Source organism: Nannospalax galili, unplaced genomic scaffold, assembly GCF_000622305.1.
Source record: "Nannospalax galili isolate Female #2095 unplaced genomic scaffold, S.galili_v1.0 scaffold1191, whole genome shotgun sequence".
NCBI classification, from domain to species: Eukaryota; Metazoa; Chordata; class Mammalia; order Rodentia; family Spalacidae; genus Nannospalax; species Nannospalax galili.
In genome coordinates, this window is record NW_008330570.1 from 1605772 (window position 1) to 1633746 (window position 27975).

Genomic DNA, 27975 nt, shown 5'->3' on the forward strand with positions numbered 1-27975 from the left:
AAAAAAAAAAAATAGAATTCTGATTATATTTACTTTCCTGCTTAAAACACTTCAATAGCTCCCCAGAGCAGAATCCAAAAGCCTACAGTTCTACAGTTACCTACAGACACTTCACTATAATGCCTGCTTTAAAGCTAGCTCCCTTGTTCTCCCCCACCTCTCCCTCCATTCCTCTCTCCCCATCTCTTCCTATTCAGATCACACCTTTCTCAAATTCTCTGCACTTTATAAGTTTTACATGCCACTTCCTCAGGCATTCCAACCTCAGGATGAGTCCTTACTTAAGGTTCAGAATGCTTCCCCAAATGTAAAACTCCAAGGTCACATCATCCTCCACTCCAGTAAACAATGTATGGAGACCCAACTGAGCACTGGTGTCTTCTAGCCCCCATACAGTTGTTGGTCCAGGAACACCAGATGCGGTCTCCAGAAGTCTGGATCACTCTATTTCCACTTCTTACTGATACTCTCACTTAAAGACTTTCTGTAAATCACACTATCCAACTTCTGCAGCTGCTGAACCACCACATAAGGTAATCTGGGACCACTGGGAGTCCTGTCCTCTTAAGTTCAGAAACTGAGTTCTTACTGTTTGGTTTGGTCTGTTTTAACAGGGTCTTACTCTAGGCCAGGCTGGAGCTTGCTCTCTAGCCCTGATTGGTCTTGAACTTGCAGCAGTCTCTGGATCACAAGTGTAAGTCATGACATCCAGCTGAGACTGGGTTTTGACTTCAGTCTGGCACTCACTGTGTGATACAGGGTAAATAACTTCCTCTATCTGGGTCTCATATTTTTCATATTTAACATAGGAGGATCTGCCAGCCTACAAGTATCTGAGCATCTATGATTTCACTTCTGAATTCCTACAACTTGAATGTGTGCTTGAGAGTTGCATATACCTACCTTCTGGGTAGAATAGATTGGGCTTTTGCCCTGAGTTCTAAATGAGGCAAAGGAGAAAACCCTTCTGGCTACCCAGAGATACACACAGATGGATGGTACAGAGATAAAATACAAACTCAGGCATACACACAGTTACTAAGATATTCAAAGACACAAAGATATTTATGCATGCTCACATGCACTTACACACATATACTCAGAAGCCCTGACAGCGAAACAGACACTAACAAAATATTTAGCTCCACAGATCTGCATATATTCACACAGTCATGTACTTGGACAAATACACATTCAAATATGTACACATGTACAATCCACTTATAGACTAGCTTTCTTATTCTCTGGTGTCTCCAGGTTTCATAAAGCTGAATCTACTTAGAACCATGTACATTTATCTACTGTCGAATGTTCAGCCAAAAATCAAACAGTCCCAAAACAGGTCCACACAAGTATGTTTACTCCTTTGACAAAGATGCTACTATAATATATCAAAAAAAGGATGGGTTCTTGGATTTACATTAATGGGCCAACTTTATATTCATATAGGAGAAAAAATTGAACTTCAGTCCCTACCAACCCTGCACACAAAAACTGAAGAAACATAAACCTAAATATGAAAGATAAAATAATAAAACTTCAGGTTTGGGAAATGGCATTGTGGTGGAGTACTTGCCTGAATGCACAAGGATCTAGGTTCAATTCCTAGCAGCACAAAAAAATGTCCAAGGTTTGTACAGACTAAACACACATTCTACTACTAAGCTACACCTCCAGCAATCTGTTTGTTTTTTTTAATGGATAGAATATGAACAAAGAGGATTTCCAAATAGACAATAAGCATATGAAAAGGTGCCCAACTTCACTGCTAATCAGAGAATCCCAAATCAGAGCTGCAGTGAGATGTCACCAGGTACCCCTAGAGTGGGCCTGGCACTCTCACACTGCTGATGGAAGTGAAAACAGGCACTACTTTAGAAAGCTGCTCAGCACTACTAAAACTGACCATACTACCTTGTTCCCCAGCAGTTTCATTTCTGTCTACATGCCCAACAGAAACAGGTACACATACATGCCAAGAGCATCTACAAAGCTGCTCAAAACACTATTCATGATAACCTGAGACTGTAAACAATCCAAATGGTCATCAGCAGTACAAAAGTGAAATAAACTGTACTGCATGCATACAATGAAATACCATAGGGGAACAGAAGGCTAGAGAACTGAGAATACAGCTCAGGGGTAGAGCATTTGCCTAATGTGTGAGACCACAGGTTCAATTCCTAGCATGTTAAAAACAAGGGGCTGGAGAGATGGCTCACTGGCTGCTCTTGCAGAGGACCTAAGTTCAGTTCCCAACACCTGCACTCAGACTAACCTGCACTCAGACTAACTTCAGTTTCAGGGGATCCTACACTGTCTTCTGGCCTCCATGAGCACTGCACAACACAGTTGCACTTATATACATAGAGACAAAACACTCATACACATAAATCAAAAACAACAACAACAACAACAAAAAAAACGGGCTGGAGAGATGGCTCAGCGGATAAAGAGCACTGACTGCTCTTGCAGAGGACCCGGGTTCGATTCCCAGCACCCACATGGCTTGTCCTTAACTCCAGTTCCGGAGGAATCTGAAGCTCTCTTCTGACCTCCCCAGCATTGCACGACACACGTGCACTCACATGCATGCCATCAATACACTCATATGCATATAATAAAAATATTTTTAAAAAAACGGGGGCTGGAGAGACAGCTCAGTGGTTAAGAACACTCGCTGTTCTTGCACAAGACCCAGGTTCGAATCCCAGCACCCTCATGGCAGCTAACAACTGTCTGTAACTCCAGTTCCAGGTGATCTGACAGCCTCTTCTGTCCTCCACAGGCACTGCATGACATGGGTGCACTTACCTACGTGCAGGCAATACATGCATATACATAAAATAAATATAATAAATATTAAAAAAAATAAATAACTGGGCGTGGTGGCACACACCTTTAATCCCAGCATGTGGGAGGCAGAGGCAGGCAGATCTTTGTGAGTTCAAGGCCAGCCTGGTCTACATAGTGAGTTCCAGGACAGCTGGGACTACAGAGAGACCCTGTCTCAAAAACCCCAAAAAAAAAAAAAAACTTGGGCAGGCATGGTGGCACAAGCCTCTCACCCCAGCACTTGGGAGGCAGAGGCAGGGGGATCTCTGTGAGTTCAAGGCCAGCTTGCTGGTCTACATAGCTCCAGACCAGCTGGGGCCACAGGGAGACCCTCTGTCAAAACGACCAAAAAAAAAAAAAAAAAGAAAAAGAAAAGAAAAATCTCACAGATATCATAGTACATGAAATAAGCCAAAATTACATAGTCTATGAACCTCTTTAAGACTACATACTCTATGCATCTCTTTAAAAGCTTCAAAATACTGTGCCAGCAAGATGTCTCAAATCCCTTGCCACCAAACCTAACAGCCCAAGTTTCAGCCCCAGGACCTATAGTTGTCCTCTAACCTTCACAGGCATCTTGTGGCATGCATGCACCCCTCTCCCCATTAAAGTAAATGCATGTAATTAAAAAAATTTTAATGAAAACACCAATCCATAAGGACAAACATCAGAATAATGGTTATCTTTACGGAGGTAGACTGACTGAAGAGAAGCAGGAGAGAGAAGACTGATGGTGCTGGGAATATTTACGCTTATCTGGGTGGTATTACATAAGAGTGATCACTTTGAAAAACCTCAATGAAGCTGGAGAATATAGCTCAGTGATAAAGTACTTGCCTAATATATGAGAGGCCCTGGGTTTGATACCTAGCACCAAATAATAATAGTAATAATAATAATAATTCATTTAACTATAATTTGTAATTATGTTGTCATTAATTCCAGACCACCCTCAAACTCACTATGTAGCCAAGGCTGGCCTTTAACTCCTGAGCCTCCTGTCTCCACCTCCCAAGTGCTACCAGACCCAGCTTATAAGAAAGTTTACCAGGGGGCTGGAGTGATGGCTTGGCAGTTAAGAGCATTAGCTGCTCTTGCAGAGGATCCAGGTTCTGTTCCCAGCATCCATATGATGGCTAACAACCATCTGTAACTCCAGTTCTAGGGGTCCCATGCCCTCATCTGACCTCTATGGGCATGACATGCACAGGTGGACCTAACATACATGCAGACAAAATACTCATGCATAAAATTAAAATAAACAAATTTAAAAAAAATTAAGTTTACCAGAAGTCTCATATATAGAGTCTCCTATTGTATTTGATAAAGAGTTTCTCCCCAAAGCAAAGCCACTGAAAGCTGATTTTAGTGTTTAATGCACATTGTCTGTTCTAAGTATTTACTATGGAAAGACTACAAAAGGAAACTGCAGTTTCATTAACTTGATAAACAATGGTCTGTCCACAATATGTAGAACAGATAAATCAATTACCCTGGTCAGCAGCTCCAGAGTCCCCAAGATAATTAGCCATATCACCGGGAGATAAAACAGCCCTGGTGCCCTGGTATCAGCAACTGGTGACACAGCTGTTGAGAAACATCCACATCATCTGATAGAACCAGAACCAACCTGGTGCTTCACACTGGCCCAGAGAACTACTAAAAATGGCCCCATCTGAATATGTCACAGGAATTAAGCTGTCCTTGCTGTATGCTAAATGGCTGTCACCCACAAAGTTTGCCACATTAGGAAGTGGGTCACAAGGCAAAGTCATCACACCTCTTAGAACAAACACTTACTTGTGATCTTCCTGCTCAGAAGCCCTAAAGAACTCATCTAGAATGTCCCTTGGCCCACCTGACCTTCAAATTATACAGCATTCAAAAAGGGACAACAGAGATGTTGCACTCTCCTCTGGACACTCCAAGCACCTGAAGACAAACACTGCCATTATCCCTTCCCTCTCACCATACTGGACTTTCTGAGTGACTCGTGTTTTTTTCTCCATCCAACACCATAGCCCTATAAAGGTAGGGATCATCCTTTCTCATCTCTGTGTCCCAGGGGCCCAGCTCAGCATCTTGCACAGTTGGTGCCCAGTGTTAGAAGGAGGTTGAGGCAGAACAACTGTGAGTTCTAGGCCAGTCTGGGATACAGAGTGAGACAGTCTCAAATACAAGACAGAACCAGGCGGGTCAGGATGCTACCCTGCATATCATGAGAGAAGGGAACTGGAGATGCTATATTCTACCAGTATCCACAGATGGTCTTGGTTACAGTACGGGAAGGTTAAACTGGAGACAGGAAACCTGGCTGCCTTGGGCTTTGGAGCTGATCCAGGACAGAACTCTCCAGAGAGAACTCAGAGAACAGCCCAGCCCCGGGAGGGGCAGGCCTGGGTAAGGGCTGAGGGAGCGAGGCCTACCTGTGTAGTGTACCACGCATGTCTGGCCCTTCTTGGGGAATGTCCTTCCTATAGGGAGACATGAGGGTAAGATAAAGAAGAAGGGTATTAGAAAAAACTCACCTAAGAACGCAAATGTGATCATGACCCGGATTAGCCCACATCCCCCTCCACACCATGGAGATGCCTGTGGCCCTCTTTCTCTCTAAAGAGAGAACTAAAGACAGCTTTCTGGTCTGGATTTGAACTTTATGCCATTGATCTCAACTTACCAGTCCCCCCACAAAAAAATACCTGCCTTCCCTTTATTTCTTCTTTTCCTTTCATTTATTCCACACACATTTATGAACTCTCTATGTGGCAGGCCTGAATAGACTCCAGAGACAGAGAGCAATATAGGAACAAATGAGGAAGTTAAGGAAGCAGAAACATACATTCTAGATTACTACAGAGTCATGGTTGCTCTGAAGGGCGAATAAATACAACCATTCATAACAGATTGCTAACTACCAGGCCTGTGCTTCATGCCAAAGATATAGCAGTGACCTGCTCTTCTGAACTTTACATTCTGCTTTTTCCTTTCCTTTCCTTTCCTTTCCTTTCCTTTCCTTTCCTTTCCTTTCCTTTCCTTTCCTTTCCTTTCCCTTTCTTTCTTTCTTTCTTTCTTCTTTCCTTTCTTTCTTCTTCCTTTCTTCTTTCTTTTTGTGTATGTGGTGTGGTACATGCATGTGAGTATGCAGGTATGCATGCCCATGTGCTGCTTGTATGTGGAAGTCAGAGTAAAACCTCAGGTGTCTTCCTCTGTCCCTCTCTACCTTATGGCATTGAGACAGGGTCAGTCACTAAATGGGAAGCTATGCCATGAAACACCAAGGATCCACCTGTCTCTACTCCCCAATGCTGGGGTTACAGGCACATACTCAGCTTTTTTATGGGAGTGCTGGGGATTCAAACTCAAGTCTTCATGCTTGCATAGCAAGAGCTCTTATCCTACTCAGTCATCTCCCTAGTTTATATTCTAATGGGGGGAGTCAAGCAATACTTATATAAATAAGATAATTATAGATTGTGATAAATCCTCTGAAGAAAATTAACACAGGGGGCTGGATAGATGGCTCAGTGGTTAAGAGCACTGGCTGTTCTTCCAGAGGACCCTAAGTTCAGTTCCCAGCACACGCAAGGCAGCTAACAACCATCTGTAATTCCAGTTCCAAGTGATCTGATACCTTCTTCTGTCCTCCACAGGCATTGCACGACATGGGTACACTTACATTCAGGCAAAACATGAACAGAAAAAAATAAATAAATAATTTTTTTGAGACAAAAAATTCCAGCTGGCCTGGAACTCACTATGTAGACTGGGCTGGCCTTGAACCCACAGATATCTGCCTGCCTCTGCCTCCAAAGTGCTGGGATAAAAGACATGCACCACCACACCCGGCTCAAAAAAAAAAAAAAAACTGTTTAAAGAAAATTGACTCAATGATGAATTCAAGAGAGACACAGTATTCAAACAGTTTTAGAAAGGGCATTCCAGGAAGGCATCTTGAGATGGTAATATTTGAGCTGGGACTTGAAGGAAGGAACCAATACACAGACCTTGCTTGAAGCAGGAAAAGATTGCTGTGTTTGCAGAACAGAAAGGAACAGGGTGGCTGGAAGGAAGAGAGGGAGGAGAAGAATAGGGAAGAGATGCATCATGCAGAGTTGCAGACCTGGGTTTAATTCTAAGTGCAATAGAAAACCACTGGAGGGTTTTAAGTAAGAGAATGACCTAATCCAAATTAAGATTTTATAAGATCACTGGCTGCTGTGTGTGAGATAGATGGTTAGACATCTGCTGCAATAATCTAGACAAGAAATCAATGATGGCATGAATTAAGATAGTGGCAGCAGGGAAAACAGTGAAATAGATTGGAAATATATTTTGGAAATGGAGCAGACAGGACAGGCAAATGAATTGGAGGGGGGCCCATCACCAATCTCACCACTGGATGAGGGAAAAGGCAAAAACAAGAAAGATGCCTGAGTTTTCAATTTGGGCAACTGAAGGGTGGTGGAGCTGTTCTCAGAGAAGGGAAAACTGAAGAGGAACAGATTTGTGCCGGCAATCTTGTAATGTCTATAAGATATGCAAGTTTTTCCATGAGAAGGCAGATGCAGAGTCTACATTGGAGTTAATAGATCTGGGTGGAATTTAAAGCTATGAGGCTGGATTATGAGCTTGGGAAGGTTAACAACCAGTCAACATTTAATGAGCTGTCGGAGTCTACAAAAGGGAGCAACTTTAGGACCCAAGGAGCTGGAGAAAGCATCACAGAGCAGAAAATGGTCAAACTGGATCTTTAAAAAATGAACAGGAGTTTACCTGGGAAAGCAAAGAGCCTGGGATCCAGAGTTGGAAGTGGCTGAGCATTGCCTAGCATGTACAGGGCCTGGGTTGTACCCCCAGCACTGTCACTACAAAAAGTCTAGAGTCCTGGAGTCCAGTCATAGTGGTGGCCTGTTTCACCCCTGTATTCCTAGGGTTCAACACACAGTACATGTTCCATAAATATTTGCTAAATGAATGGTGTGTTTAACAACTTGCAGGCAATTTGGTAAAGTTGTTCATGGGTGCAGGGACTATAGCAAAAAAGGAAGTTCCAGTGTGGCCAGTTAGATTAGCCAAGGGTCAGACTGCCTACAGAAGTAGGGGGGAAATCCTTTCATGATTTTCTGCCTGAGGGAGGGACCTGTTAAACTCTCCATTTTCAAAAGAGGCTGTGCAGAAAATGAAGAGAGTGAGGAAGGGGAGTCAAACAGAAGGCAGCAGGTTGAGAATGATGGTGGGAAGACAGTTCAAAGACTATGACTACGACAAGGCCAAAGAAAGGCTTCCTGGACCCTAGCGCCAAGACTCTCTGCGAGGACAGGGAAACCTTTAACCCAGGAGTGATCTGAATATTGGCCAGTACTTCCAGGAACCCCTCCTTCTGGAACCAAGAAGCCCTCCAATTTCTTGGAGGATGCCATTAATATTTGACAGGAAGTTTGCCTGTTAAACCCTGCAAACCTGGGAGTTTGGGGTCTGAATTAAATTTTAGGAAAGAAGTAGCTATTCGTTGCATATCTATCCCTAATTATCGAAGTGCTTGGGAAAGAGAGTGCTGGTCCTCTGACAGTGGACAGGGAACCCACAGGAGCGCTTGGGGTGCACAAGGGAGAGAACACGAGCTCTGTTCTGGACTGGCTGCCTGGGGCATTCCTGACAATCCAGGCGGTCAAGCAGGTCCCAGGGCTGGGTCTCAGGTGTAAGTGCGGAGGAAAGGACGGTGGGCAGGGTCACTAGAGAGCCTGGAGTGGGAACCGGACAACGAAATAAAATGCAAAAGCGAGAGGAGAAGCAGGTCCCCAAATTGGCTCTCTCCATGCAGCTTACAGCCCAGCCCTGGGGCGGCCAGACAGGAGGCCCGGTGGGGTGGGGAGCGTTAGGTGGGGGTCCCCAGAGCAGCAGGGACCCAAAGCAGGTTCACCCCTTGGTTTCCTGTTCACTCCACAGGGCAGAGAAAGGGGCTGAAATCCAAACCTGGGAAGTGAGCAGCAGTTATAGCGCAGGCAGCAACCACCGCAGCCCCAGGCGGTGGCGGGGCGCATACCCCGCAGCCCCAAAGCCGCCGCCTTTACTCCCCTAGTAGCAGGCAGGCAAGGGGGTGGTGGAGGATCGTCTCCTAGAGCCCCCCAGAAATAAGGAAGAGCCCCTCCCGCTGCCCGCATCTTCGGCCCACCTCCACCCCCGAGCCACCTCGGAATCAGACCCCTGCCCGCGAGCTCCACCTCGGGACCCCTCCTCGTCCCCGGCCCCGCAGCCCGGTACCGTCTCCAGGGGAGATGGTCTCGATCTCTACGCCCATCGCGGTCCCACAGGCTCCGCCTCCCGGGGGGGTCCTCGAGGCTGCCCCGACCCCGGCTCGACTCAGGCCCGACCCGGCAGACGCTCCGGCTCGCCTCCTTGCCGCCACTGCAGAGCCGGAGGAGGTGCGGCTGAAGCCGGGACCTGCGCCCGGAGGGGCGGTCGGGAAGGGGCGGCGGGGTGGAGCTGCGCGGCAAGGTGGGGTCGGGCCGGGGCGGGGCCGGGGGAAGCTACCCTGACGTGGCTGCTCCCGAGCCGGGCTAGACTAAAGACCATTAACCCACTAGCTGGGGAGGGTGGTGAGCGAGGGGTGTAGGCACTCGCACATCCAAGCATCCATCCACGCATCCACCCGTTCAATGCATAGTTAAGCACCTACTCTGTGCAAAGCTCTCGGCAGTCAACCCGAGCCTATAGGAAGAGAAGGCCAGTAATTAAACTAACACTTTAAACACATGTGCTCCGTGCCATGGGGTTCAGAGCACAATGGAAGCACCCGAGACTGGTACCCACACTGGCTAGGCTTCCCGAATTTGTAGAAGCAGGGCGGGGGAGGCGGGGGAGGGGTGAATGCCCTATTCATTATCGCGCAGAGTTCCACTGCAAGCATTTGTATTGGGTTCTCACTGTTTAAAGCAAAGAACTGCGCCCTGGGGAGTTCAACTGAGTTAAAACGGGGCTGGGCTGTAGGATCTGAGGGCACACTTATAGCACTGGGTGCTGAGTACTGAAGGAGTGAGTGAATTCCACCCTTTACCACTACCCCAAACAGGAGTCTAGAAAGGCATTTTTTTAAAACACCCTCTCCTACCCCCACCCCTGTCCTCTTGGTGAAGAAACTGAACCCAGAGTGCTAGTAGAGGCTACACCTTCAGTCTCTAGAAAGGTATGATAGGAGGAGGTTAAGAGTTGCTTGAAGGATGAAGACTTTAGAAATGTTATCTCATTCTTCATTGTTGCAAAAATAGACAGGAATTTGATTCTGACAAATGACCTAGAAGGTGGGTACCGGAGAAAGACCTGCTCAAGGGATCCCAGAAGTCACCCTTGAGGTGTTCTGTTTTCCCCACTCCCACTCTCCCAGATGACTAGGTCACAAATGAGGTTACCAGGATCCCTGAAAGAGGCCCTAAGTTGTTGTTCAGGAAAGATGGTCGGCTGTACTTGCGGTCAGGATTTGGAAAACTCCACTGGTGTGGCCTACAGTCTTCCAAGATTTAAGAAGCTTAGAGATGCCAACCCTATGGGCTATGGCCTTAGACAGGTACGTCTGGATTAGGTGTAGAACAGATTTGCAGCTTGAACAGGCCTAGGAAGCAGCTTCAGGTGGACACTATTTTGTGTATAACATTTTTGGAAAGGAGATTCTACGGGATTTACTTTTAAATTTTTATTTATTTATTTATTTATTTATTTATTTATTTATTTATTTTGTAATCCCAGCTGACCTGGAACTCACTATGTAGACCAGACTGGCCTCAAACTCACAGAGATCCTCCTGCCTCTGCCTCCGGATTAAAGGTCTGCAACCACCATGCCGGCCTAAATTTATTTTTATTTTTTATGTGTATAAGTGTTTTGCCCGCATGTATGTAAGTGCACCCATATGTGCAATGCCTGGGGAGGTCAGAAGAGGGCGTAGGATCACCAGGAACTGGAATGGTTGCTAGCCACCGTGTGTATGCTGGGTACTGAATGAATCCTCCTAAAGGCTGAGAGCCATCTCTCCAGCCCCAGTTCTACGGGATTTTAAAGGGAGCCCTTGACTCCTCTCTTCCAAGCCAAAAAACATTGAGAAGCCATGTTGACCCTAGAACTGTGATTCTTTTTTATGGACTCCTTCTAAAAAACGGATTAGAAGTGGGAGAAGAGACTAAAACTCTTGATAAGGATTTGTTGTGGCGATTTATGGGCGGTGAGTCAAAGGAACTACAACTCCCAGAGGCCCTTGCGGCAAAGCCCCGGCTTACTGGCCAGTAGGAAGGACCCGCTTCTAATATGACACATTCAGTAACCAATAGTCTAGGGGCAGTGCCGAGCTCGCCTAGCCTTCGTTGTCCTATCAGAGGACCGAGGGCCGATGCTTCCGTTAGCTGCCAGGACTTCTGATCCGCTGTCCTGTGACGTGAGCTGACCCCGGGATTTTTTGTGTGTTGGGGAGCGAGGGGTCGGGGTTGGGGGAGACCAAAGGTATTTCGTCTCCTTTGCTGCCAGGCCCGGAGCGTGTTGGGAGGCACATAGGGCACGGGAGAATGACACAGATGCAGGCGTGGGGCGAAGTTGAGAACGCGGCCGGCTTGTAGCACAGGAGGCTAAGGATCAGGCAGTGTGGGTTTTAATAAGTGAATATATCGTTTGTGGTTCACGAATGATACCTCTGGAATCCAGCCTAAGGAATGTCCAAAATAAAGAAAATGCTTTCTGTGCAACGACATGTATCACAGCCTTATTTATGACAGGATAAAGTCAGTTACAAACAGGTAGGTGTGTCAGGACTGAGTTGAATAAATTATGTAACTTCATTGCTTAAAGTAATGGGAAAATGCGAATAGCGTAACTTTAAGTTAAAAACATCGGATAAAAACTTGTACAGTGTTCAGTAAAATTTTGTAAGAGTCATTGACTTGAACAAGATTCCTGTACTGGGCCCAACGGACCCAACCAAGGTAGAGTTAAATCACAAACCACAGTACCAGAACTTTTAGCTAATTGCAGGAGGCCCCTGAAACCAATTATTCAATTAAGTTTTAGCCAGTACCTGTCTCCCCCGTGCCTCACTTCTCCTTTTCCTTCTTTTGGGCAGGTGAAGCGGGTTTGTTTGTTTGTTTTGATCTGGTTTGGATCTTTTTGAGACTTGAAGCCCAGGCTGACCTGGAACTCACTGTGTAGCACAGGCTGACTTCAGATTCATGGCAACCTTCCTGCCTTAGCCTCTTGAGTGCTGGGATCACAGGTGGGACGCACCATACCTGGCTTGGCTCTCTGGTTTATGTGTGTGTGTATGTATTGATCTTATGTACACTTTATGACACACATGTAGTCATAGGATAACATTCATGAATCAGTTCTCACTTGCCTGGATTTATGGAATCCAGGAATTGAACTCAGGTCATCAGGTTTGTAAGCATCTATACGTGATGAGCCATCCCACCAGCCTTCTGATTTTTTAAATTATTTTTATTATCTGTACTTGTGTATGTGTGTATGTGCATGCAAATGCAGATGTTAGTGGAGACCAGAGGCGTCTGATCCCTGTGGAACTGGAGTTAGTGGGTGCTCAGAACTGAACTCAGATCCTCTGCTAGTGCAGTACACACTCAGCAGAACACATTCTTAACTGCTGAGCCATCTTTCCAGCTCCCTTTCTGATTTGTTATTGTTTTGTTTTTTGAAACAGGATCTCTCACTGCAGTCTTGAGAGGCCTGGACCTTGCTATATAGATCCCCTACATCTGCCTCCTGAGTGCTGGAATTAATGGTGTGTGCCACACCCTATGTGTGGAGGTTTCATGATAACTTTGTGAGTTCGTTCTCTCCTACCATTTTGTGGGATCCAGGAATTGAACTCAGGTTATAAGACTTGAGTGACAAGCATTCTTATGTGCTGAGCCATCTCACCAACCTCTTTTTCACTTTCTTATTGTGGCATTCAGACTATTTCATGACCCCTTATTAAATCAACTTTTTTCAGGTGCATCCTGTATATTGTCACAGTAACATGTGTTGTTTTGCCCCAAATTCCTCAGTAGGTCCTTTAAGATCAGAGAAATCAAGTTGAAAATTATGGCTGTAGCAAATAATATAACAGTGTATCTCGGTTGGTAGAGCTCTTCATGTGCAAGGTCCTCGGCACCACATAAATCCTTAACACCTTTTGAAAGAACACTATTTATTATTATTATTATTATTATTATTATTATTATCATTTTTGAAGTGCTGGGTATTGACTTCAAGATGTTGAGCATGAGCATTCTAGGCTCAAACTCTGCCAAACACCTACATCCTCAGACCTGGAAGAATGTTTTTATATATGAGGAGACTTTGTCCAGCCTTCAAGTTTTGGAACTGTAGAGCAAAGTGACTAAAAAAAAGGGGGAGGGGTGGGCAACATGATGACTCAGAATGGATAAGGACACTTGCCATCAAGCCTGAAGACCGGTTCAATCCCCAGGACCCACATGGTAGAAGGAGAGAACCAACCTCTGCAAGTTGTCCTCTAACTTTCACATGTGTGCCATGCACATACATACACACATAAATCAATGTAAAAATGTTTTAAGGGGTCGGGCATGGCAGCACACACCTTTAATCCCAGCACTTGGGAGGCAGAGGCAGGCATATCTTTGTGAGTTCAAGGCCAGCCTGGTCTACATAGTGAGTTCCAGGACAGCTGGGGCTACAAGGAGACCCTGTCTCGAAAAGACAAAAAAAAAAAAATGTTTTAAGATTTATTTTTAAATTTTTATCTATGTAACTGTTTTGCCTGCATGTATGTAAGTGCACCATTTGCATGCATTTCCCACGAAGGCCAGAAGAGGGTGTCAGATCCCATTGAACTAAGAGTTACAGACAGTTGTGAGTGGCTGTGTGGGTGCTGAGAACCAGACTGGGTCATGTGTAAGAGCAGTAAGTGCTCTTAATCACTGAGCCATTTCTCCAGCCACCCCCCAATTAAAAAAAATATTTATTATTTGTATTATTTTATGTGTATGAGTGTATTACCTGCATGTGTGTAAATGCAACTGTGTGATGCAGTGCCCATAGAAGTCATAAGAGAGCATCAGATTCCCCTTGTACTGGAGTTATGGATGGTTATTAGCCATGTGGGTGCTGGAAATTGAACCCAGGTCCTCTGCAAGAGCAGCCAGTGCTCTTAAACACTGAGCCATCTCTCCAGCCCCCAAACCCCAATTTTTAATTTTAAAAAATGTTTTTAAAAAATTCTGGCCGAGCATAGTGGTGCACACCTTTAGTCCCAGAACTCTGGAGGCAGAGGTAGGTGGATCTCTGTGAGTTCAAGGCCAGCCTGATCTACATAGCGAGTTCCAGGCCAACTGGGACTACAGGGAGACCTGTCTCAAAAAGCCAAAAAAAACCCCCCAAAAAAAAACCCTCTGCCTAACACCACATAACACTCAAGTTCTTTTGGAAAGAAAAGACTAGAGTCAAGGAGGCCTTGTCTTAATCTACCCTAATAAGAAGAAAGAGATGACGAGGACCTCTGCTAGCACAAGAGTAGAAAGGAATGGAGCAGATTTTTGTAGTTCTTAGTTTTGAGAAAAATATGCCAGATTTCTTCTTAAAGGCAAATATTCTAAAATTTATTCTTTAAAAGCCCCACTGAGCATACTATCATGTTTGCTGGTTTTCCTCTTACCTCAGATTCTTTTTCTGTGCTACCCTGTCCACGTACACCCTTGATGACATTAGACTGAAGTGGGTGGACTAAAATATGTCATATAAGTTGCTTTTGGTTACAATTGACCCATTAGGAATTTTTCTGTCCTGGAAAACTATATCATGCAATTTTGTTGTTGTTGTTGTTGGGTTGTTTTGGTCTTTTTGAGACAGGTCTCCCTGTAGCCCCAGCTGGCCTGGAACTTGCTATGTAGACCAGGCTGGCCTCAAAGTCACAGAGATCCACCTGCCTCTGCCTCCTAAGTGCTGAGATTAAAGGCGTGCACAACCACGCCTGGCATATCATGCATTATTAATATAAGCCTTTTAAAAGGGCGTAGTTATGAGGGAAGAACTACGTATTATAGAAGACCAGTGGGATAAAGATTTCAGTTTTCATTATTAGTAAAGACAGAGGACTTATTTCTCCTTTTAGCAAGACACTCGAACCATTTAACCTGCCATCATATACAGCAGCATAGCAGAACATTCCTTCTTAATGCAAGATCCTAAGAAGAAACAGGAAGCTGGCAAAAAAAAATACATTTACAGATAAGTTAAAACCCAATTACCAGGCTTTTGGTATCAAATTCATTCCTTTGGATAGAGTCAGAAGACAACTTCTCAAGTTCCGATTTGACATTTACTGCTCAATAAAATAAGCTGAGTGATGTCCATTAGGGCTCATGAGAAGAATGGCTTTGTGAGAGCTGCTTTGTAGAAGAGACTGGAAAAGTGGCCTAGTCAGAGATAAGGAGTGGTGAACAAGGGTGTGCAAGTTGGAGGATTCTTTGATAGCAAAAGATGATAGCATCACTTTTTGCTTTTTTTTTTTTTTTTTTTTTTTTGGCTTTTTGAGACAGGATCTCCTTGTAGCTACAGCTGACCTGGAACTCGCTGTGTAGACCAGGCTGGCCTTGAACTCACAGAGATCTGCCTGCCTCTGCCTCCCAAGTGCTGGAATTAAAGGCATGCACCACCACTCCCAGCCAAAAGTTTAGGTTTTAAGTTTAAAAGCTCTTTAAAAAGTAAGTATATTTCTTAAATATTAACTTTTTTTCTATTACAAAAAGTTAAATTTGAATGCATGTTTATTAAAGAAACTTTCCACCCAAATACAGAGACAGTCCCACTGTCTCTTATTCCACCCCGCCTCAGTGTCTGCTGTGATTATTTCATGAATCATTCTTCATCTGTTTCTCTATCTTTATGCTTATACATACATGTATAGACACATAATGATTTTTTTTCATAAGTAGGTACATACTACATAGGTTTATCTTGTGATTTTTTTTTTTTAAAGACAGGATCTCCCTGTATCTCCAGCTGTCCTGGAACTCACTGTAGACCAGGCTGGCCTTGATCTCACAGAGAGTGCTGGGATTAAAGACAAGAGCTGGTTTTTTGATGTTTGTTTGTTTGTTGTGGTCTTTTTGAGACTGGGTCTCCCTGTAGCCCCAGCTGGCCTGGAACTCACTATGTAGACCAGGCTGGCCTTGAATTCACAGAAATCCACTTGCCTCTGCCTCTTGAGTGCTGGGATTAAAGATGTGCGCCCGGCTTATTTTTGTATAGGAGTGTTTTGCCTTCATGCATGTAGCTGTACCACATGCATGCCATGCCTGTGGAGGCCAGAAGAGGGTGTCATATCCCGTGGAACTGGATACAGATGGTTGTTAATCACCATGTGGGTGCTGGAAACCAAACCCAGGTCCTCTGCAAGAGCAACCAGTTCTCTTAACCACTGACCCATCTCTCTAGCCCTTAAAGTTGAAATTCTTAAAAATGATCCAGGTGTGGTTGGTCCCAGCACTTGGGAGGCGGATCTCTGTAAGATCAAGGCCAGCCTGGTCTATAAAGAGAGTTCCAGGCCAGCTGAGGATACAGACCCTGTCTCAAAAAGACCCCCCCCCCAAAATGAGTTTCTTGCTGGGTATAATGACTCATACTTGTAATCTCAGCACTTGGGAGTCTAAGACTGGAAGAGTTCACTGAGTTCAAGGCCAGCCTGAGCTACATAGTGTTTCAGGCCAGCTAGGTTTACATAGTGGGCAAGATCTTGTTTCAAAAAACAGGGCTGGCTAGATGACTCAGTGGGTAAAGGTGCTTGCTGCCAAACCTGACAACCTGAGTTCAATCCTCTAGACTCACATGGTAGGAGAGAACTGACTCCTTCAAGTTGTCCTCTGACCGCCATATGCATGTGTACACACACACACACACACACACACACACACACAAAATAAAAGAAATTTTGTAGGCTGGAGAGATGGCTCAGTAGATGAGAACACTGGTTGTTCTTGCAGAAGACCCAGGTTCGACTCCCAGCACCCACATGGCAGCTAAAAACTGTCCTTGATTCCAGTTCCAGGGGATCCGACAGCCTCTTCTGACCTCTGTGGCATTGCACAACATGGGTGCACTTACAGGCAGGCAATACACACATACACATAAAATATAATAAAATTTTTTAAAAAACATAAATTTTGTAAATATTTTATTTATGTGTATGAGTGTATTTCCTGCATGTGTATAAGTACACCTGTGTTGTGCAATGCCTACGTAGGTCAGAAGAAGGCATGAGAGGAACTGGAGTTATAAACAGTTGTTAGCCACCATGTAGGTGCTGGGAATCGAACTTGGATCCTCTATAAGAGCAATCAGTGCTCTTAACCACTGAGTCATCTCTCCAGTCCCCACAAAATAAAAAATTTAAAACACATTCATTTGAAAATTTAATTATGTAATCAGATTGTGGCATTTAATTCTGTGATATTAGCCAGGTGTAGTGGCTCACACCTTTAATTCTGGCACTTGGGAGACAGAAGCAGGTGAATCTCTGTGAGATGGAAGACAGCCTGGCCTACATAACAAGTTCCAGGCCAGCTGGAGCTACAGGGAGAACCTGTCTCAAAAAAGACCGCCCCCCCAATTTTATATATATATATATGTGTGTGTGTGTGTGTATATATATATATTTATATTATGACTTTAATTTTTACTTACATATAATCTGTTTACTAAAGTGTTTTGAGGCAGCCATCTACTGTTTTGTCAGTGTTATTTTCTCCATGACTCTTAAAGAAGTATACTGATGATTTTACTCTTTGGTTATACTTTCCTTTTGGGTGTTTAAGACCACGCAGTTGGCCCAAATAAATCAATTTATTTTTATACTTAAGGTCATTTGAGGATCTGTTCCTCAGGGGTCACATGGGCTTGGGAGGAGCTCCTGCCTCCTTTCTTTTACTAGTTCCATCTATGTGAAGATAAGTCAAAGGTCCTGCTCGATCATGGCTGGCTTCACTTGGAAGCATGGAGGAAATATTTCCTCTGTGTTGAGCCTCCTCTTTGTAGACTGGACACTAGTTCAAGTCCATCTGGAGTGGTCTCCATGGACTCCCTGATCAAGAGGATAGGTGATGTACCACAGTGATAGAACATTTTGAGAGATGCTCATAGTCCCCTGGAGCTTAGTCAACCCAGTCTTGGAGGGCAAGGGGCAAAAACTGTCCTTTAAGTCCCTCTGACCACATTAGTATAGACCTTAAACTATGGCTGTTAAACATCCAATATGGTTAGTTCCACCAGCCTGATACTTTTAATTATCATGTGTAACTTTATTTCTTAATCATTTCAGATAACCTTTACTAGCAAGGATGGATTTGGGAAAAGGAAAACTGCTTAGGACTGGACTGAACTCATTGTATCAAGCAATCCACCCAACCCATGGCCTTGCCTGGACTGATGGGAATCAGGTAGTCCTGACTGATTTGCAGCTTCATAGTGGAGAGGCCAAGTTTGGGGACTCCAAAGTCATTGGACAGTTTGAACATGTCTGCGGGCTTTCCTGGGCCCCACCCAACACAGCTAACATGCCTGCCCTGCTTGCTGTCCAACACAAGAAGCATATTGCTGTGTGGCAGCTATGTCCCAGAACTTTGGGGTCAAGCAAATGGCAGATGTCTCAGACCTCTCAAATCAGGGAAACACTGCCTGTCCTTCCCCAGGGCTGTGTGTGGCACCCAAAAAGCACTGTCCTGTCTGTGCTGACTGCACAGGATGTTTCCATTTTTCCTGATGTTCACTGTGACAGTTCACGAGTAAAAGTGGACATCAACACCAAGGGCCGCATTTACTGTGCATGTTGGACCCTGGATGGCCAGAGACTGGTGGTGGCAATAGAGAGCAGCCTTCATTCTTACATTTGGGACAGTGCTCAGAAGACTCTTCACAAGTGCTCCTTCTGCCCGGTGTTCGATGTGGATCGCTCCATCCGTTCCATCACAGCTACTGTGGACTCACAGGTTGCTATAGCCACTGAGCTCCCACTAGATAAGATTTGTAGCTTAAATGCTTCTGAAACCTTTGATGTCCCATCTAATGGTGAAGATGCCAGTGTGCATACTCTTCCTGAGATTGTTGCAGTACCCTTAATGAATAAGCCAGTAGCTGCTTCTGAAATGAATTCTGGAATGATAGTTTCTCCTTCCTTTTCAGATCCTCTAGATCTAACTCATATACATTTTAACCAGTCTAGGGCAGAGGAGAGCTCTCTGTTTTGCCTAAGAAAAAAGGACTACTTGACGGGAACTGGCCAGGATTCTTCACATTTGGTCTTTGTAACCTTTAAAAAAGCAGTTACTGTGACCAGAAAGGTTGCCATTCCGGGCATTCTGGTTCCTGATCTAATAGCATTTAATCTTAAAGCACAGCTGGTAGCAGTGGCCTCCAATACTTGTAATGTAATTTTGATCTATTCTGCCATTCCATCTTCTATGCCAAAGATCCAGCAAATTCAGTTAGAAAGTAACGAAAGACCAAAAGGCATATGTTTCTTGACAGACAGATTATTATTAATTTCCGTGGGAAAGCAAAAGTTCACCGAAACAGCATTTCTTCCTTCCTCAGAATCTGATCAGTACAACGTTCGCCTGATTGTTCGAGAAGTAATGTTGGGAGAAGAATCTTCCATAACGCCTATTGAAAGCCAAAGTGCTTCCTCTGCCTTCAGTGCTCTACTAAATAAAGCAGATAGAGAAAGGTTCACTGAAAGTCTTTCCCCAGGTTTTAGTACCCTAAACAGAGGGTCATTGTTAAGAGCTCATAGCAGTAGTCAGAGTGGGAGGTCTGGAAGAGCCCTTATTCAAGAAATTACAAGTCCTTTGTCCACTATCTCTGGTGGTTCCATTACCCAGGAAACTCTTCACAGGCCTTCCTGGGTTTGGACAACATTGCCCAGACCCAGCAAAATGCCAGACCACACCAGCACACCAGAACCTAATTTATCTCAAAGGGAGAACTTAGAAAAAGGAAAGGAAACTTCCCAGCAATCTAAGGAGTTGGAAATCCTATCTAGGAATCTGATCGAAATGCAGCAGTATCTTTTTGAACTCATGGATTTTCTACACAATGAGAAGAGATTCTCTCCAATGTATCCACTTTCTCAGGATCCTCCTTATGTTCACCTCATTTACCAGGTAACTTTTCTGAGGCACATCCGCTATCCATGAAAGCTCTTGCATCCAGTAGGTACTGTCAAACACACTGATGTGGCAGAGGTGCTCTAATCCAGTCTCACTGACCTGGGAATGTTGTTATAGGCGAGTTGATAACACCTTTGTACATTTAGTTGGATGGTAGCCTGCACCAGATAAACACACACACCAGTATCTACCGTGATTTCATCATGTCCTTGGTGTGGACAATGAATGACTACTCACTCTGGTAATGTATATTTACAAAGACAGTATTTTCACTTGTGTTTTTCATTGTGAAAACCTTTTCTCTACGTAATACAGATATTTCTTCAGTTTTAAAAAATTGTGTCTATTTAAAATGTTTTGAATGCATCTCTGTGCATGCACATGCAAATATATCACACATCTTTATCACGGACACTTCCTTTCACACTGAATCTGGCCTGCTCCATCCTGTCCATGACTGTTTTAACCAGTGGCTTAATGTGTATCCCTCTGTATTTGCCTGCATACAGTCTAACACAGATCTTTGTATACATAGGTACATATGGTGTGTGTGTACAGAATGTTTTGTCATTGCTTCAGAGAAATGAAGTCATAAGGTGCACTGTACTTCACACCGAGAGTGCATGTTTGTTCACTTTTGTTTTCAGTCGTTAGTCATTTCAAATGGTGCCTCTATTTTTGTTGGATTAGTTCCCAGAAATGGAAGTGCAAATGTGAAGAGTATGTTTCTACATTTTTGTTTTTGTTTTTTGAGATAGGACCTCATGTATCTCAAGCTAGCCTTTCAAGGATGACCTTGAACTTTGTGTGGGTATAGTATATGTATGTGTCCATTTGAGTGTGCATGTTCAGGTAAACCTTCACATGTGTGTATAGAGGCCAGAAGGCAGTTTCAGTTGTTTTCGTGGCTCACTTTCCATCTTATTTATTCATTTTTATATTTATTTTTATTATTTTTAATTATGTTAAGTGTCTGTGTGTGGGTACCTGCACATGAGTGCAGGTGCCCACAGAGGCTAAAGGAGCTAGAGCCTCCTAGACCTGGAATTACAGGCAGTTGTGAGCCACTTGACATAGGTGCTCAGACTAGGTCTCTGGCTGAACCTAGAGCTCATCAATTCAGCTAGCTGTCTGGCCAAAGAGCTCCAGGGGTCACCTGTGTCCATCCTACCCAGTATTGGAGTTACAGATGCACATGCCCTGCTTTTTTTCCTTCTTCTTCTTCTTTTTTTTTTTTTTTTCCTTTTTTTATGTATGCTGGGAATCTAAGCTCATGCTTTTGTGGCAGGTACTTACTGACTAAACCATCTTCCCTAGGTCATGACTTTGAACTTCTGATCCTTCTGCCTCTACCTCCCAGGTGCTAGATCACTCTGAGTTTGAAGCCAACTTGGTCTGTATAGTGAGTTCCAAACCAGTCAGGGCCACACAGGGAGACCCTGTCTAAAAAATAAAATAATAAATAAAACTTGCTTAAGACCCAAGGGTAGTTCACAGCACCCATATTCGGTGGCTTACAACTGCTTGTAACTCCAGTTCCAGGGGATCTGATGCCCTCTTTTGGGCTGTGAGCACCTGCACTTAGATGCATATACCCAGACACCCACATAAATGTAATTTTTAAAAATAATAAAAATCTTTAAAATATTTTATTATTTTTATGCGTATGAGTGTATTGCCTGCATATAAGTACACACGTGTCATGCAATGCCTGAGGAGATCAGATCCCCTGGAACTGGAGTTATATATAGTTGTCAGCCACCACAGGAATTGAACCTCGGTCCCCTGCAAAAGCAATCAGTGCTCTTAACTGCTGAGCCATCTCTCCAGCACCCCCCAAATAATAAAAATCTTTAAAAAATAGTAGGGGCTAGAGAGATGGCTCAGTGGCTCAGAGTGCTTACTGCTCTCCCAGAGGACCTGGGTTCAGTCCCAGCACCTCACAACCACTTGTAACTCCAGTTCTAGGGGATCCAACACCTTCCTTCTGATCTCTACAGGCTCCTGCATGCAGGTGGTACACATACATGCACTCAGACATGTGTACAAGTAAATATTAAAATAATAAAAAAATAATTCTTCATCTAGAAAGACTAAATATACTGAGGATCCCCAATCCAAATATCTGAAATCTGAAATGCTCTAAATTTCAAAACTCTTTGCCATTTATGTGGAAAATTCCATACCTTACTTCATGTGACTGGTCATAGTCAAAATGCAGTTATACATTGGGCATGGTGGCACACAGTTGTAATCCAAGCACTTGGGAGGTAGAAGCAGGAAGATCAGGAGTTCAAGGTCATCCTTAGCTACATAGTGAGTTCTAGACCAGACTTGGACTATAAGAGATCCTGTCTCAAAAACAAAAAGGGGGCTGAAAAGATGACTCAACAGTTAAAGGCACTGACTGCTCTTGCAGAGGACCCAGGTTGGGTTTCCAAAACCCACATGGTGGCTGACAAGTGTGTTTAACTCCATTTCTAGGGAATCCAGTGCCCTCTTCTAGCCCCTGCAGACCTTGCATGCATATGGTGCGCTTATATACATGTAGGCAAAACACTCATACACATAAAATAAAATAAACAAAACAAAACATAGAACTGGAGAGGTGGCTCAGTGGCTAAGAGCACAGGCTGTCCCTGCAGAGGATCTGTTGGTTGCTAGCACCCACATGGTAGCTAACAGCCATCTCTAACTCCAGTTCCGGGGGATCCCTGCCCTCTTCTGGCCTCCATGGGTATTGCACACTTGGGTACATTTACATGCATGTAGGTAAAAATAATTTTTTTTTTTTGAAGCAGGGTCTCCCCTGTAGCCCCAGCTGTCTTGGAACTCACTATGTAGACCAGGCTGGACTTGAACTCACAGAGATCCACCTGCCTCTGCCTCCCAAGTGCTGCGACTATAGGCGTGCACCACCACGCCCAGCAATAATTAAAAAAAAAAAAAAAACAGAATGAAAGTAAAATTTGTTGTTTGAATTACCTGAGCTGACCAACTTAGTTACATAGTGAGTGGGACTATGTCTCAAAGGAGAAAAGAAAAGATTACCTTAAGAAAACTGGGCATAGGGCATGCATGGTGGCATGTCTTTAATCCCAACACCCTGGAGCCAGAAGCAAGTGAATCTCTGAATTCAAGGCCAACTTGGTCTACATATCCAGTTCGAAGCCTCCAGGACTATATCTCAAAACAAAAAAGGGACTGGAAAGATGGCTCATTGATTAAGAACACTGGCTGCTCTTAAAAGAGTTACAATTTTAACAACAAAGTTACACATTATTTCCTTATAACACTTTTCCTTTTTCTTCACATATATTAATTTGTTGAAACACAAAACAATGTGTTTCATTGTGGCATTTTTATATGTGCATGTTATATGCTTTGATTATATTAACTACTCTTTTTCCTGGTGTTGGTTTTAATCCTGAGGTAAGAATAGAGCTAGAGGGAAAATAAATTAGGGGTTGTGTTTTGTATTTTATTCTTTTAGTTGTGTAAAAGAACCCTGTCAAGAGTTCTAGTTGATAGTGGTAACAGAAAAGGATTGTTTTTATTTTGTTTTGTTTGTTTGAGATAAGGTCTGTAGCCTAAACTGACCTCAAACCTGCAATCCTTCTGCTTCAGTTTCTGTTGTGCTGAGATTGCAGGCAGTAGTACTTGCCTGACTCTACCTTGTTCTTTGTTTCATGTTTTGTTTTGTTTAGTTGAGACAGGGTCTCTCTGTAGCCCCAGCTGGCCTGGAGTTCCCTATGTAGATCTCATAGAGATCTGCCTGCCTCTGGTCTCCCAAGTGCTGGGATTAAAGATGTGGGCCACCACAACCGGCTCTACCTTGTTCTTCAGAAATGTTAATTGCATTGCATTTACAATCAGTTTAACAACTTTTATTTTTTATTTGAAGAAACCTTGTTATGAAGGTCCTGTTGAAAAAAGAGCCGTGCTTCTCTGCAATGGCAAACTAAAACTTGGCACAGTTCAGCAGTTGTTTGGCCTCCGTCTCGTTGAAATGCTGCATGGTAGGTGAAATTTAGAACACTCTCGTACCACCCTTACTGATCTATATTGCAACGTTAAGAATGAAAATGATCCCATCCAACCACCCAGTGATTCACCAGATAATAGAACTAGTTGCTTACTACATTTCCAGGCCTATTGGAGATACTATAACACACTGAAAATATGAGTCCTTCCCTGAGGGAACTTACATCGTCACTGGAAAAATGTACATATTTTTTAAAAGTAGAAAGGAGACTATGTATAACAGCAGAAGAAAATCATGTAACAGTCTCATGTATGCCTGTTGCAATAAATGTAGAATCATAGGCAGTACTGCAGAGCATTTCCTAAAGGAGCTGACAGTATAATTAGAGAAAACAGAGATGTGAAGGATGCGCTTGCATGTGAGGGACTGCATGATGCCCTGTTCATTAGTAGCCATGTCAGACATAAAACATTTCCTTTTTTTTCCTTTAACATTGTAAGATTAGCATTTTCTGTTTTGACATATACCTTTATGATATGGCTTTGCAGTTGTCTTTTTTTTTTTTTTTTTTTTTTTGGTCTTTTTAAGACAGTGTCTCCTTGTAGCCCCAGCTGGCCTGGAACTCACTATGTAGACCAGGCTGGCCTCGAATTCACAAAGATCTGCCTGCCTCTGCCTCCCAAGTGCTGGGATTAAAGGCATGTGCCACCATGCCTGGCTACTAGGGAACATCTTAATGTGTACCAACCTGTATGCACGTGCAAGTTTTTTTTTTCTTTTTTTTTCCTTTTGTCATATACAAATTTGTATGCCTAGCACTATGTGAGAATTCTGCTCCAAGTGAAAATATATGTTCTTTAGTTTTGTCTGAGTGACCCACTTGAGATGATTCTAAGTCTTTGACATCCCCTTCCTGCCCTGCCATGTCACCTAATCCTAAGTAATGCCACATGCTTTCATCTTCATATTTTCCATAAAGTCTTAGATGATGAGGGTTAATGTCAGCTACTATATTTCACTAAAAAAAGAAAAGCTGGATATGGAGGTGTACACCTGTAATCCCAGCACTCAAGAGGCTAAATCAGGAAGATCACAAGTTTGAGGCCATCCTGGGCTACTAGACCAACTGCAGCTACATCGCTAGACCTTGTCTAGCCACAAGACATTATTATTTATTTGAGACAGGATCTCCCTGTAGTGGGGCTGGCTTAGAACTCAGGTTGGCCTTGAACTCACAGAGAACTCACGTATTTTCAGTTATCTCTTTTGTCTAGTTTGTTTTTCTGTTGCTGCAATAAACATGACCAAAGCAACTTAGGGAGGAAAGGGTTTATGTTACAAGTTATAGTTTATCAGCAAGAGAAGCCAGGAAAAGAGATTGAAGCAGAAACCACAGAGGAATGCTGCTTATTGGCTCAATTCCTGACTCATGCTTAGCTAGCCTATTTTTACAGCCCAGGCCCACTTACCCAGGGATAGTTCCATCCACAGTGGGTTAGACCCTCCTCCATCAATTAGCAATCAAGAAAGTGCCCCACAGAAATGCCCACAGGCCTGTCTGATGGATGCAGTCTCCGACTGAGTTTCCCTCTTCCCAAGTGTATCAAGTAGACAACCAAGATTAGCTTCTTCTTTGGAGAATTCTGCAAATGCCTAAATTGTTTGTGTGTTTATTTTACTTTGTAGATTCCCACTGGATCCTTCTCTCTGCTGACAGCCAAGGTTTCATCCCATTAACTTTCACAGCCACTCAGGCAGTTGTGGTGAGAGATGGCAGCCTGCCCAGGTCAGAGGTCTCTAGGAACTCTCTTTCTCACAGCCAGGACCCTATTCCTCCACCTGAAGTCTTTGGAGATCTTGCCACCGAGAGTTTAGATACAACTGGTTGTTCTAACAGTTTCAATGGTGTGGCCTGATAACTGTTTGCGGAGTACTTGCTATGCCATCTTTCCCTTTGGCTGAGGTGTGCTGCTGGGGGACAGAAGCAGAGCTCAGTCTGTCAGGGTGGTGGCATATGTATTCCTGACTGCGCTGCTTGCTTTGTCTGAGGATGGAATTCCTAGAACAGAAAATACTGTTGCCATGTTTTGTGTTTTATGATTTCTCCAAAGCTTTGCACCCCCAACCCAGAGCCATGTTAACACTGTCTCAGGAGCACTTCACATGACATTGTGATAGGTCTTTTTCTTGGCTTAAAGATGAGGGTAAGGGGTGGTGAGATGGCTCAGTGGATAAAGGTGCTTGCCCGTAAGGACCAGAGTTCCATCCTGAGACCTACAAGGCAGAAGGAGAGAATCAATTCCCACAAGTTATCCTCTGACCTCCACACACCCACACCCACACAAAAATAAATAATTTTTTAAAAAGAAAGAAAAGAGAGGGCAAGGAGAGCTGCTGGGGACCCTGTGATTTAAACCTCAAACCAGCAGGAATCCTTGGAGTGCAAAGGAAGTAAAAAGCCTGACCCTTGCTGCCAGGGTACCTGGCTCAGAAGTAAGTTCTGCGGTTGGCCTGACCTCCCCAGATTTAAGCCTAACCTCTTGTTTTCTTACACAGTTCTGCCTGATAGTGGTCCAGATATTGCTGAAATTTTAAATAACATTTCAGGAGATGAGAGCCCTCTGGGCTCCTCCTGAATATGTGCTGATGTTACTAGCACAGGGCAATTTTTCATGCTAGTACTCAGTCCTCTTGGTTAATTTCTTTTTTTTTTCTTTTTTTCTTTTTTTTTTTTTTTTTGCGGGGTCAAACCTGGCACTGTGTACATGCTAGGCAAGTGCTCTGCCCATCACTGACCTATATTCCTCCAGCCCAACTTGTCACTTTAATTTTGGTTTTGGTTTTTTTTTGTTTTGTTTTTTTAGCTCTTTTCACATCTTAGAGACCAGTATAGAATCTGAAAGTATTTCAAAAAGATGAAAATTTCACAGTTTAAAACAGTTCTAAAAATCACCAGTTTATTTACACACAGGGATAAGGTATCAATTTATATAATGGAAAGAACCATTATATAAATATATAAAGAGACACATCTCTTCTCACTGCCTTGAGACATGATCAGAGATTTCAGTCACTGCAGCACAACAAATTGATTGGGTGTGGGAGACAAAGCACATCTGCAGATAAATTGTGTCAGCCATAGAAACTCCATTAACACATATATTCCCCCCACCCTGTCCTTTAAAATTATCCAGAGAGGAAATATTTTGTACCTTTGGGGACTCCTATCTATCTGTTATAGTTTATGAAGATGGGGCTGGGCTAGGAAAGAAGCAAAGGCCCAATTTGTGGTTCAGATGCATTAGACAACTGCTGGGATAATGGAAGGGGAAGCCACTTGTCTGTGGTCAGCAGCCTGAGTGGTAGCTGAGGGTAGTCTGAGACCTGGCTCCATCTGCAGAGGAAGTGTCTGGGGTGTGATGAAATCCCTATTATTATGAAATCTAAAAAGGGGACTAAGGGACCCTTGGGTAAGAGCAATGTGAATGCCTCAAGGTGGACTTTATAATCACCATCTCTCAGGGCAAACTACTCTGAATGAGTCTTCAGTAAAATCACAATAGCAGTTGTGGCTCTTGTGAATGTTTTGATGGAATGTTCTTTGTGATTATTACTGGTATAGAGAAATTCTCTAGAGTTTTACATGTGTATAATTATTATCTTTGTATTTCTTCCTCTGGTGGACATAGAATGTACATTGTTTCTTTATAATAAATCTAATTCCATGACAACTCTTACACAGATGTTTCCTTGGCCTCTACTGTTAGTACAGTCATTGGAACAATAGAAATCAATCCAGTATTTGCTGGCTTTGGAGAAAAACACTGAATTCTTTAATTTGTTTAATGTCATATTAAAAAATATTTAGTGGGAAGCCAGGCATGGTGGTACACACCTTTAATCCCAACACTTAGGAAGTGGAGGCAGAAGCAGGCAGATCTCTGTGAGTTCAAGGCCAGCCAAGTCTACATA

The 27975-nt window shown here is 43.6% G+C and overlaps 2 protein-coding genes across 5 annotated transcripts in view; one reads left to right on the forward strand and one right to left on the reverse strand.

The window, feature by feature from the left end:
- Fkbp1b (FKBP prolyl isomerase 1B) overlaps positions 1 to 9312 on the reverse strand; it is an 11799-nt gene extending 2487 nt beyond the window's left edge. For 2 of the 3 annotated variants that reach the window (XM_008848790.2, XM_008848811.2), the window contains exons 1-2: positions 9100 to 9312; positions 5265 to 5312 (exon numbers count right to left, since the gene is read on the reverse strand). In XM_008848790.2, coding sequence (XP_008847012.1) covers positions 5265 to 5312; positions 9100 to 9136 — 85 coding nt within the window. In that variant the 5' untranslated portion in view covers positions 9137 to 9312. The remainder of the gene's footprint in view (positions 1 to 5264; positions 5313 to 9099) is intronic. The other variant, XM_008848801.3, reaches the window with a different exon arrangement.
- Positions 9313 to 11235: 1923 nt separating this feature from the next.
- Wdcp (WD repeat and coiled coil containing) lies at positions 11236 to 27724 on the forward strand. Of its 2 annotated transcripts, none has more exons than XM_008848826.3 (4): positions 11236 to 11615; positions 18173 to 20012; positions 23923 to 24037; positions 25690 to 27724. In XM_008848826.3, the coding sequence occupies exons 2-4, from the start codon at positions 18192 to 18194 to the stop codon at positions 25917 to 25919; spliced, it is 2166 nt and encodes a 721-aa protein (XP_008847048.1). In that variant the 5' UTR covers positions 11236 to 11615; positions 18173 to 18191; the 3' UTR covers positions 25920 to 27724. The 2 variants fall into 2 exon arrangements, with proteins under 2 accessions (XP_008847048.1, XP_029409788.1); XM_029553928.1 differs by lacking the exon at positions 11236 to 11615 and adding an exon at positions 12028 to 12088.
- The last annotated feature ends 251 nt before the right edge of the window (positions 27725 to 27975 follow it).

Excerpts from the sequence above, each read along its gene's own strand:
- Wdcp (XM_008848826.3), top strand. The coding sequence starts at position 18,192 with ATGGATTTGGGAAAAGGAAAACTGCTTAGGACTGGACTGAACTCATTG. Across the intron at positions 20,013-23,922 it reads ATGTTCACCTCATTTACCAG|AAACCTTGTTATGAAGGTCC; the intron begins GTAACTTTTCTG and ends TTTTATTTGAAG. Across the intron at positions 24,038-25,689 it reads TCTCGTTGAAATGCTGCATG|ATTCCCACTGGATCCTTCTC; the intron begins GTAGGTGAAATT and ends TTTACTTTGTAG.